At 46.1% G+C, this 18507-nt stretch overlaps 2 protein-coding genes across 19 annotated transcripts in view; one reads left to right on the plus strand and one right to left on the minus strand.

The window, feature by feature from the left end:
* PIWIL1 (piwi like RNA-mediated gene silencing 1) overlaps positions 1-4471 on the plus strand; it is a 73311-nt gene extending 68840 nt beyond the window's left edge. Inside the window, exon 20 of the mRNA XM_063615247.1 lies at positions 4335-4471. Within this exon, the coding sequence (XP_063471317.1) occupies positions 4335-4364 (30 nt within the window). The 3' untranslated portion in view covers positions 4365-4471. The remainder of the gene's footprint in view (positions 1-4334) is intronic.
* The window catches only part of RIMBP2 (RIMS binding protein 2), a 400662-nt gene that overhangs the window by 19418 nt on the left and 362737 nt on the right, over positions 1-18507 (minus strand). For 10 of the 18 annotated variants that reach the window (XM_063615237.1, XM_063615236.1, XM_063615235.1 and 7 more), the window contains 4 exons: positions 15807-16523; positions 14112-14220; positions 5882-6063; positions 4320-4488 (listed from right to left, as the gene is read on the minus strand). In XM_063615237.1, the coding sequence (XP_063471307.1) occupies positions 4320-4488; positions 5882-6063; positions 14112-14220; positions 15807-16523 (1177 nt within the window). Of the gene's footprint in view, positions 1-4315; positions 4489-5881; positions 6064-14111; positions 14221-14313; positions 15133-15806; positions 16524-18507 lie in introns of those variants that run through there. The other 8 variants (XM_063615244.1, XM_063615243.1, XM_063615241.1 and 5 more) reach the window with 4 other exon arrangements.

The following is an 18507-nucleotide window of genomic DNA, read 5'->3' on the forward strand; positions in this document are numbered from 1 at the left end:
ACTTTGGGTCAGTCGTCTGGGACTCCATATTCTTATATTTTTGCTGTAGTGTGGTTTCTCCCCCTTAGACTAACATGAACATTTTCCTTCCTCCAGTCTGTCCATTAAACCAGTGAGACTCACATGAAGCACGGGGCTCTCAAACAGCAAATTTAGACGGCTTTGGCCAGCACGGGGAGGCCGTGGCTCTGGAGGCCCTGCACAGTGCACGGTTGTGACATTGCTCTGGGAAAGCCCCATAGACACAGTTTTAAAAGTGCCTGTTTGTGTAACTATGGTGGCGCTACAAAATCAAGTCATGCTCCCCTAAATGGAGGCAAAACTAAGGCACTGTCCTCAGGAGAAGCACAAATGTAAAGAGGGATGCCTTCTCCACCCAGCCCAGTGGCTTCCCTCACGCTGCTTCCCTGGCATCCTTCCATCGTGGTTTAGCAGCGGCCGTGGAGAAGAGCCCAGCTCTGCACAGTCGACTTACAGGTGCATTCCCACGGCCTGGCTCTGTCTCTGCCACAGATGGGGGCCTGGGCGTCATCCCAGTACACTCAGAAGCATAAGAAGGGGCTGCAGAGGAATTGCCCACACAGACAGCAGGTGAAAACTCTCAGGACGCAAGGAGGCCTCAGTGGAGAGCGGCAGAACCTGGCCCAACCACGAAACCCCTGTCAGACTGAAGGGGTGGGGCTGTGAAGGACTTGCCTCCTGGCGAAAGTTGGCATTTATGTGTTTCTTCTAAACACAGCCACTTTTTGCTTACATTTGATTTGGGGAATTCCAAACACACAGTTGAAAACTATCAAAGGCAAATATCTTAACCGCAACTAACGTCAGCGATGTGGCTTTTCAGGGGTTTTCAGCAGGTACAGGGGCTTTCAGCAGGTACAGGGGCCAGCTCTGTAGCCCTGCAAAATTCCAGCGATTACTCTCCCCTTGGGTTCTGGTTAGGAGCCACTGCTGTAGCTTACAGGACGCACACACGCCTCTGTGCACGTGTCCTCTGCAGGACCTGCACATGTGTGTCTCCTTGCATTAGGACCTTATCCAGAGGTTAGTGGTTCTCAGCATTGTTCATGTTACAGGGAATGTTACAAGTATGACTTTTGAAAGGTGGCATAACAACACACATGTACTTCTCACTGAGGTCAAACTTACATACACTAAGGCTCACTCTTTCCAGCGTGCAGTACTTTACGTTGTGATAAGCACACACGGTCCAGAAACCCCACAACAATCAAGATATAGACCGGCCATGGTTCTCTGTAGTCACTTCAGCCCAGGTAATCACAGATCTGTTTCCTGTCCCAGACCTTGACCCTTTCCAGAATGTCACTGAAAGGGACTTGCACAGAATGTAGCTTCTGAGACAGGCTTCTTTCATTTGGATGACGCTCTGAGATTCATCCCTGGCACTGGCTGTATCAGCAGTGGCTCTGTTCCATTGCTGAGTAGGCCCCACTGTGGGAGGCGCCTTCGTTCTATTACTCAGTCACCAGCTAAAAGCACCTGAGTTGTTTCCAGATTTTGATGACCGTTGGTCAAATCACTATGAACAAACATTCATGTACAGTTTTTTTGTGTGTGAACATAAGTTTCCCTTTCTTTTGAGTAAGTGTGTAAGAGGGAAGTTGTTGGATTGTATTGTAAGTGCACATATAACTTTATAAGAAACCAGCGAACTGTTTTGCAGAGCGGTGATGCCATTTTCCACTTTCACCAGCAGTGCAGAGGCCCACCTGGCACACTTTGTGCCCACACCTGCGATGGCCAGTCGTTTTAATCTTAGCCATTCTCAGTGTGTGTGCATTGGTTTCTCATGGTGGTTTTGTGTCTCACTGATGATGTTAAAGATCTTTTCATGTGCTTATTTACCATCCACATAGCATCTTCGGTGAAAGGTCATTTAAATATTTTGTACATATTTTTATTGGGTTGTTTTCTTATTGATGAGTTTTGAAAGGTCTTTGTGTGTTCTGAATGCAAGTCCTTTTTCCAGTGGGTTTTACTTGCAAGTATTTTCTGCCAGCCTGTGGCGGTGTTTTTATTTTGCACTTTTTAAGTGCAGAGTATTTAATTTTGGTGAAGCCTAACATTGACTTTTTCCTTTTATGTATCATGTTTTAATGTCCTGTCAAAGAAATCGTTGCCTGATTATAATAAAGTTTTCTCCTGTGTTTTCTTTTGGAAATATTAAAGTCTTAATTTTTATACTTGAAAGTATGATCCATTTTTATTTAAGTTTTTAATATGGTGAGAGTGTGGGTTAAGATTCATTTTTGGCATATGGACGTGCAGTAATGCCAGCACCAGGGATTGAAATGAGCATCCTTTCTCCGTTGAATTGCCTTTTTACCTTTGTCCAAAATCAGTGGACTCCATATGTATTGGTCTGTTTGTGGACTTCATTCTGCCCCATTAATCTATGTTTCTATCCTTTCTCCAATACCACGTTGTCTCTATTAGCATACCTCTACAGTAGTAAGCTTGCAATTAGCTCATGTGAATCTTCCAACCTTCTTGCTCTTGTTAAAAATAGTTTTGGCTATTCTAGTTCCTTTGCCTCTCCATATACATTTTAGAATTAGCTTGTTGATTCTACATAACTCCCGGCACAGATTTCCAATGGTCTTGCACTGCATCTGTAGGCTAACTTGGGGCAGCTGACATAACAGTAAGTCCATGAATATGATCTCTCTGTCCATTTATTTAGGTATCTGATTTCTTTCCTCAGTGTTTTCTGATTTTCAGCATACAAATACTGCATGTGTTTTGTTAGATTTAATGCTAAGTAGTTCATGTTTTGTTGGGTCATTGTAAACGGCACTACTTTTAAAAATTTTAATTTCTAAATTTTCATTGCTCACATATGGAAATACAACTGATTTTTGTATATTGACCTTGTATCCATTGATGTTGCTACACTCCATTTGTTAGTTCTAGGAACTTTTTTATCCTTTGAGATTCCTTGAGATTTTCTAAGTAGATTTCCATGTCATCTGTGAATAGAAAAAGGATTCCTTCCTTTCCAGTCTGTACACCAGGTGTGACTTCCCCTCACCATGTTGCCCTGGTTATGACCTCCGGTCTGATGTGGAAAAGGGGTGGTGAGGGCCGATGTCCTTGTCTGTGCCTGGTCTTAGGCGGATCGCATTCAGCCTTTCACCATTAAGGAAGATCGTTTCTGGCAATGGTGGGGGGGCACATAGATATACCAGGCTAGGTTCCCTTGGCCATCCACATTTAGAAAAATAGAATAAAAAAAATTTAATCTAATTGATAATATAAATCAAGTTACCATTCCTTAACAGAAATGCTTGTATACTTTCTGGGTCTGTGGTGTACAGGGCCTGTGTTCTCTTTGAAACAGTCTTAGTCAACTTCGGGAAAGGAGATCTTAACAAAAGTGGGTAGAGGGGATAAAGGGCTCAAAGATCTTCGATATCATGGATTTAATGTGGGCGATATATTCACACTAAACCTTGACTATTAGATGTGGATTCTATCGTGAGACAATGCGTTTATTAATGCCAAAAAAGGTTGAAATGTTTTGATTTTGCGATTATCCTTAAAATTATGTATAGTCTTTGAAGCACTGAATTTTGTCTTTGAAGTCTGATTTAGAAGCTAATCAAGTTTTGAAGTATTAAACTTTAAATATGAATGATATAAAACTGATATCTCTCTACAGCTTTTTAGAAAAAATAGAGGCTTTTTTGTGACTATAGAAGCTTTTTTTAATGAGGACATTGTCATTGCACATGGAAAAAAATTTTAAACTCATAAATGTAATGTTGCTTAAAAAATCACTGAAAATAGTTTTGCTGCATTCTCACTGGTGCTTGCAGACTGGCTTAAGATAAATGAAGGAGTTTCATGTCTACCCAAACTAAAGAGAAAAAAGCTTGTGCCTCTTGGATAAGCAAAGGTCACCTAAAGAATGAAAGGCATAGCACTCCCCCGACCACCCACTGAAATTTATTGTAGACAGGCTGATGTTCAAACCATATTACCCGAAAACAGCGAATCATGTGTTTTCTAGATGTGATAAATTTTTTGCAAGCAAGACTGTACTTTATCGCCCATTAGATCATCTGTGTCTTCACACTTAGGTGTACCTGTGTCCCTAAAGCACACAGGAGACTACTGGAAGTCCTGGTTTGTAGGGTGGCTTTTGCCCAAGAAAAATCACTGGTCGACATTTCCATGACTTTGGCATATTTAAATGATGCAATTCGGGGTCTCCTCATCACCGCCTGCCTCTCTGAGTGGCAGGTGTTTTGTGCGATAAAATGCACAGGGAAGGTCGAATAGGGGTTTGCACTTACCTATTTTCTCCACAGGTGTATTCAGAGGGAGAAAGCCCTGTCTAAGAAGCTGATCCATCATCTCCTCATCATCTGCTTGTATCTCAGAGACCATATTACAAGGAATAAGGCCAAGCCGGGCACAGGTTTCCCCACGGTAGAATCCATCAGCATCTTTATCACCATAAACCTAGAGCCATGGGGGAAAATAAATCAAGCATTGTAATTGATTGGTTCAGAAATATAATAGTCCCACTGACGGTAAGTGAGTATAGTCGAAAATATATTTTAAATATAGTTTAAAGATACCATAAATCACCTGCATAGGCCACCCCCATGTATGCTGTAGATGTGTACGTGTAACCCCCCCTCTACGACTCTGACTCAAGAGCCAGTTTTTCATCTAGCGTTTGGACAACCTGCCATTCTTCTCATCAGGCAGGGTGTTTGCTTGGATGAATGCGTGTATTTAAATTCACGCACATTAAAAGGGTGCGTGATGAGAACCCGCTCTACTAAGAAGGACTAGGTAGGCTGCACAAAGTGGTGTTTCTGTCTACCTGAAATGGGTTCCTACGTAACAAGATAGTGCCACATAGCAGGCATTCTGACTGTTCTCAAATGCCAACTGTCAGGACCCTTGCTGAAACTGCAAACAGGGTTCAAGGCCCTCTTTCTTTCCCCTCTCCCACTGAACAGCACACTTTCTCTCATTTTCCCTACTTGAGACTCACAAGGCTCCTCTCCTCTCAGAAGGCTGGATCTCATGGCCTGTAATCCCAGCACTTTAGGAGGCCAAGGTGGGCAGATCACTTGAGGTCGGGAGTTTGGGACCAGCCTGGCTATCATGGTGAATCCCTGTCTCTACTAAAAATACAAAAAAATTTAGCTGGGTAAGATGGCACGCATCTGTGTTCCCAGCTACTCAGGAGGCTGAGGCAGGAGAATCACTTGAACCTGGGAAGCAGAGGTTGCAGTGAGCCGAGATGGTGCCACTGCACTCCAGCCTGGGTGACAGAGCAAGACTTTGTCTCAAAAAAATAAAAATAAAACAGACGTGGCTGGCTATCAAAGGGATAGCAAACGGCCTCCATCAGGCATGTTAAAGAACGAAGGCATGGAACTCCAGCCTCTAGCTGCTAATGCTCCCTTCTTCCCTTTTTCCCTCCCTTTCCCTCTCCCTCCTTCCTCTCTTCCCTGCCTACCTGCTGACTGACAAGTGTTGTTTTAAAATTTGGAGCCTGTCGTATTTTTCTCAACAGTGTAGGCCCTAATAGAATCTAGAGTTCACAGGACATATTTGGGTATGTTTGTGTGCACACAAACCGGGCAGATGCTGGAGAAGGCACTCTGCAGAGGACAGGGCCCTGGCCAGCACAGCACCGTGCCACCTCCTCCCGTACCCGGCCGCCCGTGCCTCGCCCACGGCCTGCAGGAGAAGGTGGCTGACATGTCCTGCCCATGGCCTGCAGGAGAAGGCCAGTGACTATCTCTAGGTCGACACCCTGTTACCCGTCTCTGCCCCCATGACCCAGACCCGCCGCAGGGGCTGATGAAGCCGGCCCCAGGCAGCCATCCCGCACCTTGATGATCTGGCCTTCTTTAAAGGGAAGCTCCTCCTCTGCAGCATCTGGGTTTGGGGACATGGTGAGCGGGTCGTAGTCAAAGAGAGCCACAAAGATCCGGGCCGGGAGCTCTTCGGCGCCAGGGTCAGTTTCCGACTCTTCATAGAAGTCTGGAGAAAGGCGGTCTCGCCCGTAATCGTCTGCGAGCAAGTGGGGGTGAAGAACAGAGCGGCAGTGAGCCTAACTGAGGAGCGCGCACAGGAAATGCAGCTTTGGAAAGCAGTGAGGATGGCAGCAGTTCCTTGGCTTTTGTCTTTTTTGTGTCTTAACATGTAGGCAGACATAGGTCAGGAGGTCTAGGTCAGATGAATTGGAGAAGCACATAACTACAGCCACACTCTGTACCTGGCCACACTGCATGTGAAAGCACTGAGACGGGGCTGGGCCTCGGGGGTCTCCCCAGAGAGTACAGGCTGGGGCAGGAGCTGCGGCCGTGCCAGGGGCAGGATGGCCCATGCTGGGGAGCCTTCCCAGGACCCACACACTCTGCAAAATGGAAAGCTAAGCACAGCCCATGTTTAAAATACATTTGTATGTTAGTCAAAGTCCATAGAGGTGACCAACTGTTCACTTAGGTAAATATGTAACTGGCAACAAACGCATCCTTATTACAGTGAATTAATAATTTCCTGGTGAATTGGGTTTCAACACCATATACCACCCAGCTTCTAAAAGTGGTTCTTTTGGACTAGAGGAAATGCATACATTCCTAGACACACGCAACCTCCCAGGATTGAATCAGGAAGAAACTGAAACCCTGAATAGACCAATATTGATGAAATGAATTCGCTGCTGAATTCTACCAACATACAAAGAAGAGCTGGTACCAATTCTACTGAAGCTATTCCAAAAAACTGAGGAGGAAGGACTCCGCCCTAACTCAATCTATGAAGCCAACATCACCCTGACACCCAAATCTGACAGACATAACGAAAAGAGAAAACTACAGGCTAATATCCCTGATGAACACAGAGGCAAAAATCCTCAATAAAATACTAGCAAACTGAATCCAGCAGCACATCAAAAAGATAATTCACCATGATCAAGTAGGCTTTATCCCCAAAATGCAGGATTGGTTCAACATATGCAAATCAATAAATATGATTCACCACATAAACAGAACTAAAACAAAAACCATATGATTATCTCAATAGTGCAGAAAAAGCACAACATCCCTTCATGATTAAAAAAAACCCTCAACAATCTAGGCATTGAAAGATGTACCTCAAAATAGTAAGAGGCATCTATGACAAATCCACAGCCAATATCATATTGAACAGGCAAAGGCTGGAAGCATTCACCTTAAGAACAGGAGCAAGGCAAGGATCCCTGCTCTCACCATTCCTGTTCAACACTAGAGTGCTAGCCAGAGCAATCAGGCAAGAGAAAGAAAGAAAAGGCATCCAAATAGGAAATAAGAAGTCAAATTATCTCTCTTCACTGATGATATGATTCTAAACCTAGAAAACCCTGAAGACTCTGCTAAAAGGCTCCTAAACCAATAGACAATTTCAATAAAATTTCAATAAAATTTTGTATACATACAAAATCTATGTATAAAAATCAGTAGCATTTCTGTACACCAATAAATTGTTCAAGCTGAGAGCCAAATCAAGAATGCAATCCCATTGACAATAGCCACACACACACACACACGAAATATACAGAATACATCTAACCAAGATACACAGAATGTACCTAACCAAGGAGGTGAAAGATCTCTACAAGGAGAACTACAGAATACTGCTGAGAGAAGTCATAGATGACATGAACGCTAAAATATTCCATGCTCATGGGCTAGAAGAATAAATATCATTAAAGTAGCCATACTGCCCAATGCAACCTACAGATTCAATACTATTTCTATCAAACTTCCATTGTCATTTTACATAGAATTAGGAAAAACTACTCTAAAATTCATATGGAACCAAAAAAGAGCCCAAATAGCCGAAGTAGTCTTAAGCAAAAGGAACAAATCCGGAGGCATCACATTACCTGACTTCAAACTATACTATAAGTCTACAGTCACTATAATAGCATGGCACTGGTACAAAAACAGACACACAGACTAATGGAACAGAATAGAGAACCAGAAATAAAACCACATGCCTACAACCATCTGCTATTTGACAAAGCTGAGAAAAATAAGCAGTGGGGAAAGGACTCCCCATCAATGAATGCTGCTGGGATAACTGGCTAGTCACATGCCGAAGATTGAAACTGGACTCCTACCTTTTACCATATACAAACATTAACTCAAGATAGATCAAAGATTTGAACATAAGACCTCAAACTATACAAATACTGCAAGAAAGCCTAGGAAATACCATTCTGGACATCAGCCTTGGCAAAGAATTATGACTAAGACCACAAAAACAATTGCAACACAAACAAAAATTAACATGCATGACCTAGTTAAAGAACTTCTGCACAGCAAAAGAAACTATCAACAGAGTAAACAACACCCTACAGAATGGGAGAAAATATCTGCAAACTGTGCATCTGACAAAGGTCTAGTGTCCGGAATCTGCAAGGAACTTAAATCAACAAGCAAAAAATGACTCCATTAAAAAGAGCAAAGGACATGAATAGACTTCTCAAAAGATAACATACAACCAGATAATAAAATATAAAATATATTTTTAAAATGTATAAAAATAAATAAACATGCTCCACATCACTAATCATCAGAGAAATCCAAAACAAAATCACGATGAGATACCATCTCACACCAGTCAGAATGACGATTAAAAAGTCAAAAAATAGACGTTGGGGTGGCTGCAAAGAAAAGAAACACTTAAAAATGTATATACCATTGGAGGGAATGGAAATTAGTTCAGCCACTGTGGAAAGCAGTTTGGAGATTTCTTGGCGAACTTGGAACTACCATTTGACACAGCAGTGCCATTACTGTGTATATACCCAGAGGAAAAGAAGTAGTTTCACCAGAAAGACACAGGCACTTAATATGGCGATCGCAGCACTGTTCACAATAGCAGGGACATGGAATCAACCTAGATGCTCATCAACAGTGGATTGAATAAAGATGTGGTGCGTATACCACATGGAATACTACGCAGCCAGAGAAATGAACAAAATCATGTCCTTTGCAGCCACTGGAGGCCATCATCCTAAAATTAACACAAGAACAGAGCACCAAATACCCCATGTTCTCACTTATAAGTGGGAGCTAAACATTGGGTCCACATAGACATGAAGATGGGAACAACAGAAACTGGGGACCACTAGACGGTGGAAGAGGGAGGGGGCAAGGGCCGAGAAACTCCTGACAGGGCGCTATGCTCACTACCTGGATGATGGCATCATTTGTACCCCACACCTCAGCATTCTGCACTATACCCATGTAACAGACCTGCACACGTACCCCAGTGAATCCAAAAGAAAAGTTGAAAGTTGATTTTAAAAAATCAAAACAATTATTTTGGAAATCCTAATACATATGCATATATATATGCATATGTATCACTAAACATCATTAGATATATGTGTGCATATGTATATATGTATGGAGAGAGAATGGGGGGAGAGGGAACTGACAGGTAATATTGGTCTGATCATGGGAGGTGGTCTCACAACACCATCAGGGAAGCGAGTGAGAAACACGCCAGCTGGCAGCAGAGAGAGCAGGATTGGGAGAAGCAGCCCAGTGTGAGCTTCTGTCCCAGCACGAGGAACACAGGTGGTGGGACGAGACGACACAGGTATGCAGAAGAGACAGGACAGGTGGTGGAGAAAGAACCAAACGGTTTGGCCTCTTTCACCAGAAAAAATAAAACATGTAGTCTAAAAATAAAAAGCACTTCGGCTGCAGGAAAGGTTGAATTTTAAAATGCAGAGAATTGTTTACATTATTGAGATACAGTCTTTTTTGAATGCCTAATCTAAAATGTAATTTCTGCCAGGGAACAAATCTTTTCCACAGCAGCCTTCATTAATTTCTCTAGGCTGCTTTGATTTTGTTGATAATCAGTGAAAAAACCTGATGACTTTTTTCTAGTTTCAAGTGGTATCCGAGTTCAACAGAATGTGAAGCACTCCGTGGCCTCTACAGCAGGCACAGCTGTGCAGCCCCTTCTCACACCCAGGGATGATGGTGGAGAACAGCTGTGGCTGCGTGAGAAGGACGCCTGCTTTCCATTCTGCTGGAGAAACTTAATGACCATGTCAGTGTGATCTATGAATGCAGTTCCAGGTACGGAAAAATGCCGGTGGAGGAGAACCTCTGGCTACAGCATTTTCCAAGCAAGTTCTCAGCAGTTTCCAGCTGAGTTTATGTGGCAAGTTTGTGGCATCAAAACGTGCAGAGGGGTCGGGGCTAAGGTCAGATCCTAGAGAGAGTTGGGGGTGGTCAACATCCCCCTCAAAAATCTTTCAAGTCCCTCCTATAGCTCATGTAGGAGTGCATCTTCTCAGTAGGTGGCTTATGCTCAAGGACCATGGTCTGCGAAAACACATCTTTGTGTCTTCAAGTCCGCACTCACATGGACCATGCAACTGGCCACACCACGGGAGGCATTTAGGCAGACACCCCAACACAGAGCTGCCTGAGGCCAGTCCCCCAACGAAGGCTCCTTCCAGAGAACTGCCCACAAGGTCACCTTGCTTTGGGGGGAAGACAGGTATGGGGTAGAGGTGGGTGGAGCACTTGGAGTTGAACGTATGTGAATAAAATCACGCGTATGCAGTGACTCCACCGTACATTCTTCCAGAGAGGATGCACTGGGTGCGTTATGAGCACCAAACCTCTACAGGGGGAGAGCAGCAGCCTCCCTGGAATGTGTCCATGGAAACTTGGCTTCACTGCAGACTGGACTGGGCAGTTGGGGGTCCCTTGTCCTTGGTGGTGGCAGGCGAGACTGAAAGAAGCACTTACCTACAGCTGTCTGTCTGACCCTGGGGGAAGTGGGCACTGCCTCCCGTCCTGCTGAGGAAGTGTGCTGGCCCAAGGGGTCTTTGTTAGGAGGAAGGGTGTGTATATCGTGTGGGAGATCAGGGCTCATGCCTGGCCGCCCGGGTGAGCTCCCAAATCCACCGGTGCCGTGAGGATAAGCACCGTCTTCTATAGGAGAGAGGTTTCCCTCACTACCTGGCCCGGACTGACTGCCCTCACTGCTACTGTCTGTTGTAATTCCTATGGAGATAAAGGGAATCATCTATTAAACAGAGTTGACAGCTTTTGATTTTTGTTGTTGCAGGGAAACCTGAAGAAAAGAGCTCTCCTTTTTAAGGGGCAAAGCTTTGTCAATAGAGTTATTAATGTTTTCATTTTTCCTCCCTGGACACAAAGAAAACATGCTGGACTGTCCTCACTTTGTAGGCTCAGTAGCCAAAATAACAAAAAAATGGGAGAATACAGAGGAGATATTCAGAGTTGATTCCTAAGAACAGAATTCTCTTGAACGTGGTGCCTCGGTTTTAGAAGAGTGAAGCTACAGGCCTTCTGACAGGTCAACAACTAGATAAATGCAAAGACTAAAAGTTATAAAGGATAAAAACCAAACCTAAGTAAGTATACATTTGAAGACATCTATCAACGTTGAGGCCTCTTTATACTAATTATATGGTTTAGAATTTATCAGATATGAAGCTACATAATTTTGTTTTTTAATCATGAAGGACTTTTTTTAAATTTTGGCAATCCAGAGAATATTAAAAGTTATATTATTTTTCATTGTAGGTCCACTGTGTATTAAAAATAGGAAGTATATGGTTTACAGACTTCATTTCCTCTGAAAAAGAAAAGTAATGCTTTTGAAATACAGATTTCTAAAATATTGTTTTCTAATATTTCCACAAGAAAAATAGAAGTAAATGAGAACTAGAGGAACATCCTGTCTGTTCAGCTGTCACTGATGTTCATTTCCCAAAGCTCTTTGCCGAGTCCTTCTCCTCAGGTGGGTGATAAGCACCCTCCGCCTGTTTCCTTTTGAAACCATAATAGGTGCTGAGATGTGTATTTGTGTATAAAGTGCCTGGTTAGAGTTATTTTTACGTGGTTTCCCGGCTTGCTACATGATAAGAAGTCAGCACAATTAAAGCAAACCTATCATAGGTTTGTCAGTTAACTCTTTTCTGAGTTATGTTCACAGGCTTTTTCCTTGTTAAGGTGTTGACACAGATTTGCTCTTTCACCCAATTTAACAAGTGTCCTACTGAAATTAAGACACATATGCAGTCTTTGGAATTCTACAGCTTCAGAAAAATCCAACCAAATTAATCAAAAGTAGTTTCATTTGGGAAGAGTTTTTATGATACTAATAAAACTTTAAAGCTTCTCACTGCTGATGAATGTAGTTTTAAAAAAAACTCTCAACAATATACAGCCAGTTGAAAAGCAATACTGATCTGGGAAAATAGCAAACCAAAGTGGAGACAAAAAATAATTATCTAAGCCAATATTGAGTCTAAGTCCAAGCAACAAGACAACCCAGGACAGTAGATTTAAACCAGACTCTGACAGCGAGGGTCACCCTGGCAAGACTGCAGGCCCAGGATTGGTTTTCTTTGATTTCCTGGCTCAAGTGCTGATTTGTCATAGCACAATTTTCAGTTCTCAGTCCTAGGAGATTGGGATAGAAGACCCACCATGCCTCTTCCAAAGGACGTCCTTTCTGAGTGCCCACAGCATTAACTTTTCAGCAGCTACACCATCACCAGGTCATTTCCTGAGCAATGCTTGCAGTCTTCACTCATTAAAGTTACAATCAAATGAAAACTCGAAAACTCACCCTAACCACAGAGAGAGAATGAGAGCCTTGAACAGGGGGATTGGCCTTTTCCCCACCTCGTTTCTCAAGACAGGACATCTTGGACAGGTCATTTAACATGAAAGCCAGGAGAACCGATTTATTAAGCTCCGTAGTTCCTCCAGAGGGAATTACACACAAATTGAATGAAGATTTGAGAGACACATGCTAGGTTTAGAATACCCGAAAGGAATCTGGGCTCCACTAACCCTGCTAGTTGATCTGTAATAAGTGCCATCAATGTTCTCTGACCCCGACTGCATCTTATATTATTCAGTTAACTGAAAATACTGTTTCCTAAGGATCTTTAACATTGCATGAAATTTTTACTGGTTAAAGATAAAAACAATCTAAAAACTGTAAAGATAGAAAAGGAAATTTTTTTTCTTATTGTTTGAATTGTGCAAGGAAGAAAAAGTCTGGCAGGACACAATTTTAAAGAATCTATTTTGCTTTATGAAGCCTTTCTTCATTTTGAGTTGATGGAAAAGAAGACCAATGGCCTTTTAAACTTCAGCTATTTCAGTGAGATTCCAGGTGGCTTTTCAGGGGTCTAGACTATCCAGAAGTTATCCTCCTTGAGCCCTGTCATGCCAAACCAAGACAGTTTCTCCTCATCTATTTCTGTTGTATCAAGAGTTCTCCCTGCATTTATGTGTGTGTGTGTGTGTGTGTGTGTGTGTGCGTGCGTTTTCATAGAAGCCTGGTTCCTCTGTGCTGATGACCAGCTTCCATTATCTTGTGCATAATACTTTTTGGAATTCTCCTTGCCATGACTGATTCCAATAATAGAAGTATCCCCCTCCACGGATTGATTAGGATGACTAAAACGACAGCTTTCAGCGTGGCTGGCTGAATTCCAAAAAGTCAGGAAGAGAATGGAAACGGAATGCCAGATGATGACTCATGAGCAGGGGAGGTGCCCAGATGGATGTGGGGAGCACACATTTCAGGGGCACACTCAGCTGCACGGTGTCCCCCAGGACTTAGCTCTGCTGCCAGTGTGTCTTCTGCAGACAGACAGCATTCCCTTGGGTGGGGCTCACAGACCCGAGGCACGCTAACATCCAGCTTCTGCACCTGCCATGGACTCTGACCCTAAGTGTCACAGGGAGCCCACGCCAGGGTGAGGGAGGCGACATAAAGTGGTCCCCCCTTCAGTGCTTACCCTGTGAAGCTCTCCAGGAAAAAATCAGTGGGGAGAACACGGACGTAGAAGGCCAATTTGATATTTCAAGAATACTTACAAATAGCTTTCATTTGTCTTGTTGTGCTGTTCCTGCTTTCTTTTTGCCATGAATAACAGAGTGTTCTTTGCTTAGCTGAAAATGCTACTCCTAAAATTTTGTTCATGCTTAGATGGAGAAGCAGCCACATGCTCCGCGGCTGAAAGACACAACAGCAATGATGGAGCCACTAACCGATGGATGGGACTGTCACAGGCCGGGACCTCTGAGGACCAGCGCTGCCACGGGGAAACCTCCGGCCCATGTGATCCACCCGTCCTGCAGAGGCTGGGTTCCCTAAAATCTAAAGACAAAACAACAGCAAAGTCGTAAGTCTCGCCAGCGTTGGGAACTGAAGAATTCAGTTAGCCAAATCAAGTGGGTTCAGAAGCAGAATCTCTAAAGGCAACTAAACTTAGCTTTTAACTGAAAGGTTAGCTGAATGGCCTGGGAGAGAACAAAGCCGTGCACCAGCACCCCGCTGTCTACTCAGAGCCGCTGCTGGGCGCATGGTGGGGTGAGGGCAAAAATAATTCCTTGTGGGGGGTCTCTTTTGGTTGCTGCTGCTGGTGCTGAAGACAAATGTTTTGGGACCAAAGAGACAATGGCTTGAACACATCCCGCCCCAGCTTGGCTCCTCGGAGCACTTGAGTCCCTCCTAGTCTCCACATGCCACCCTCCCAGCTGTCACAAAAGTGGGGAAGACGTTGCAGTTCCTCCTGTCCTGCTTGGATAAAAGTTGTGTGTGAGGTTTCAAAAAACTCAAAGACAGAAGTTTCTACATTTTATCAGCTTCAAAACTCAACATTCTACTCCTAATCTGAAGATGCTGGTAACATTCTAGGACTCTGACGGGTCTCCTTTCTGGCTAAGTTCCCCCTTAAATTCACCTTTAGATCAGGGTTAGGATTCACTAAAGACAATCACAGCAAAACCTTCTTCTTGCTAGTAAGTAAATGGAGTGAGGAAGTTCTCAGAACACAGGCATGAACGGTGGGAAGGGAGTCCGGGGATGAGGCGTGCCTGCTGCAGAGCCTGCAGCGGGGCAGGGGAGGCTGCGGGCCACCATGGGCGGCTGAGTCACCAAGGCATGGATCTCGCACCTCTCCTGGGTGGACCCATCACAAGCACACGGCCTCAGACCCAAGGCCTGGCGCCATGTGGATGGCTCACCTGTGTTTTCAATGAAAAGGTCAGCATGACAGGAGCAAATGTTCTGAAAAGAGGACACAATATAGAGATGAATGAAGCCTTCGATGAATCCCTAAGCTCAAAACCAACAACAAGCCCAGACGGCAGGGCTGGCGGGGAGAAGGCTGATCATGGAAAATTTGTTCTGGAAACTGTGGGCACAGAAAAGAAATGGGAAAAAAACAAGAACTTTGGAAACAATATGCAAAAAAAAAAAAAAAATAGATTTCTTCAACCATTGTTCTTTTTTTTTTTTTTTTTTTTTTTGGTTATAAACGTCAAAAAGCAATGAAAAAAACTCCAAAATAACAAGGAAAAAAAACCCTCGACAATACTAGTAGTCATAAATAAATCCCTAAGGGTCCCTGTGAACACAAACATGTTGCCAAACTTTCAGATAATCACACTTCAGCTAACCCTTAATTAAAATTTAGATTCAGTTGTCCTTTAATTCAAGCAGCCATACTCATTACTGATTCTGGGGGGTGGAAATCATTACTCTAAGCAAAGTAAAGAAATCTTCAGCATGGTCAAAAGGTTGGGAAGAAATGGGACTTGAGAAATCAAAAATGCGGGGAAAACGAAAGACAGCCAGCAAGAGTCCCCAGGGATGGACACCAGAACAAACAGAAAACCACTGAAAGGATGAAACAGATTGGTTTGGCAAGTGGCTGTGAAAAGGAAGTTTAGGTCACACACCAGGGGGCCTTGTGCGACTCTGGGAGGTGGCTTTGCGTGGGGGGCAGCTGCCCTACTGTCGGGCATGGTTATGCTTTTCTTCCAGACACCCCGAAAATCTCGGTGCTCGGTGGGCTCGCCCCAGCCGTGCTTCCTGGGGGGCGGCCTCTCTGGGCTGGGCTGGGGGTCGTCGTTCCTGAGGAGGCCACCAGGGCCCACCTGCTCCCCAAAGTCCTCCTCGACGCTGCTCTGCCGGGTCAGCGTCCGCCGCCGGGCCAGCAGCGGCCTCAGGCCCCTCCTGCAGGGACAGTGGCCAGGGCCTGGGCGGCACGTGGCCACGGTGTTTCCGAAGCCAAACCGCGACTCCTCCTCTTCACTCCCACAGTCCAGGCCGCTGTCCGGGCTCCGGGTGGCCGAGCGGCTGAACCGACAGCCCCTGTCTTCCAGAAGGAAGTCCTCTGCGTGGGGGACGGCCCCCGAGCCCCTGTGCTTCACCGGGAACCAGGAGCCCCGAGGGGCCTCGTCGCCCCTGTAGGGCCTGCCGGGCCTGGGCTCTCTGGCCAGCCCCGTCCTGGCCCTGGGGGACGGCCCTGCACCCTGCTTGTGCAGCAGCCCACAGCACTCTCCATCCTCTTCCGCTACTTCAGGGATACTGAAAAGTCTCTTCCTGTGGGGCTGGTGGGGAAACTCGGGCTGCTCCCAGAAAGTGCCTTCAGAGGTCCTATGCTCAGTGCAGTCCTTACGGGGTGGTGTGTCAAGAACAGGCGCGGGGAAGAGTGTGTGGTCAGCATGAAGTGGGGGCCAGGGGAGGAAAGAAAATACAGACAGAATTAGTCCTGGAGGCAGCGAGGGGCGGGAAGCATGCGTCTACTCAGGCCGGGGGCATGCCGTGGAGGGCTCTGGAATGAAAACAGAATGGGTTACGGGGCTGGTGCGGGGTGGAGGCTGAGGCAGAGCACACGCGGAGCCAGCGGGCCGGGCAGGAGCCAGCGCCATGCATCCAGCCAAGGAAAGGGCAGGTCAGATCCTGGCAGCACATCAGGCCCCACGGTGCCCGCGGTACCGCTGCTGTGGAGGGGGGGTGTGGCCACGGTGCCAGGGGAGACTGCCCGGGGGGCCACGTCCTCAGAAACCCTGAGGGCAGCTGCCACTGCAGGCTGAGCGTGGCTAGAGACAGTTCACCAGACAGGGAGCCTGACCCGTCCCTGTCCATCCACTGGGCCCGCTTCCCTTCCAGTGCTCGGCACCCTCTGCAGGACTTTCTAGTTAGGCCGACGTGTCACCCTTCTCCCTGCTAAGATACAAGCTGCGTGAAACCACGCCATCCCCCACCCTACCAACAGCGCCCGCACACCATCCTGCGGAGTCTGTGTCAGCAAAGGACTGGGGTCCGCCTGTCTCCTCTGCACCCTGGAGTCCCTGAGAGCCACACTTGAGCCATCATGATCTTGAGTGGGTGGCATGGAGCTGGCCTCACCGAGAGCTGCTTAACCAGCGTCCATGGCTCTTACACTGCCCGTCTGCACGTCATCACTATCTGCCGGGAACAGGCCTCAACTCACCCTCTACCCGAAGAGCGTGAAGGACTACTGACTGGTCTCTCCTTCGAGGGGGCTTGGCTGACCGCCCAGGCAAAGCATGCCCCTGGGTCCTGGCCATCGGTCCTGGGGATGCTCAATAGAGATGAGCCACATGGGCACGGAACAGGGCCACTTGTCTGTCCCCCCTCTGGCTGTGGGCCCCTTGATCTTGGGGACCATGTGGGGTTTGCCTAACACAGGGTCTGCCATGGGTCTGGGACTTGCCACAAGCCAGGTGAGGAGGCATCGGGGCACACACTGTGTAGCTGATAGCTCTCTCCCTTCACTTTCTGCAGATTTGGGAGCACATCAGCTAATATTGGAGCAAATGAGGACATCGAAAACAAACCATCCTTAGAGTACAGGGATGGCAACCCCAGGCACTTTTGAAGGCAGGTAGGATGAGTGAACCAGGCCAGCAGGGGCCGAACACCTGCCATGCCCATCAGGGACCCGGCTCCACTACAGCTCCTCACTGCCACGTGGGAACGTGCACGCTGAGTGGCCAGATCTCTGTACCACGTCTTGTAATTTCTAAAGAGAATCCAGAAATCCAGACCTGCCTACATGATTTTTTTTTTTTTTTTTTTTTGAGACAGAGTCTCACTCTATTGCCCAGGCTGGAGTGCAGTGGAGCAATCTCGGCTCACTGCAACCTCTGTCTCCTGGGTTCAAGTGATTCTCCTGCCTCAGCCTCCCGAGTAGCTGAGATTACAGGCACGCACCACCACGCCCAGCTAATTTTTGTATTTTTAGTAAAGACGGGGTTTCACCATGTTGGCAAGGATGTTCTTGATCTCTTGACCTCATGATCTGCCCGCCTCGGCCTTCCAAAGTGCTGAGATTACAGGCATGAGCCACCGTGCCCCGCCTCCTACATGATTTCTAAAACCTGACAACACCTTGTGGATGGGAGAGGGAGGCTGCTGCCATCCTGGCCGAGCCCCAGCCCCGGCGATCCCCCTGTTGCTAAGAGGTGGAGGGGGTGGGGCTCAGCCCAGGAACTTTATGATGAACTTGCTTGACCCTGGGCCACCTTCTGAGGAGAGAAGGTGACATTATTTCTCTACTAAGCAATTTCCGGGCTCTTCCTCCATCAAAAGGAGAGGCATCAGGGGTGTGGGAAGACCAGCTGCCCGACT

The sequence above is a fragment of the Symphalangus syndactylus genome, chromosome 13 (assembly GCF_028878055.3).
Source record: "Symphalangus syndactylus isolate Jambi chromosome 13, NHGRI_mSymSyn1-v2.1_pri, whole genome shotgun sequence".
NCBI classification, from domain to species: Eukaryota; Metazoa; Chordata; class Mammalia; order Primates; family Hylobatidae; genus Symphalangus; species Symphalangus syndactylus.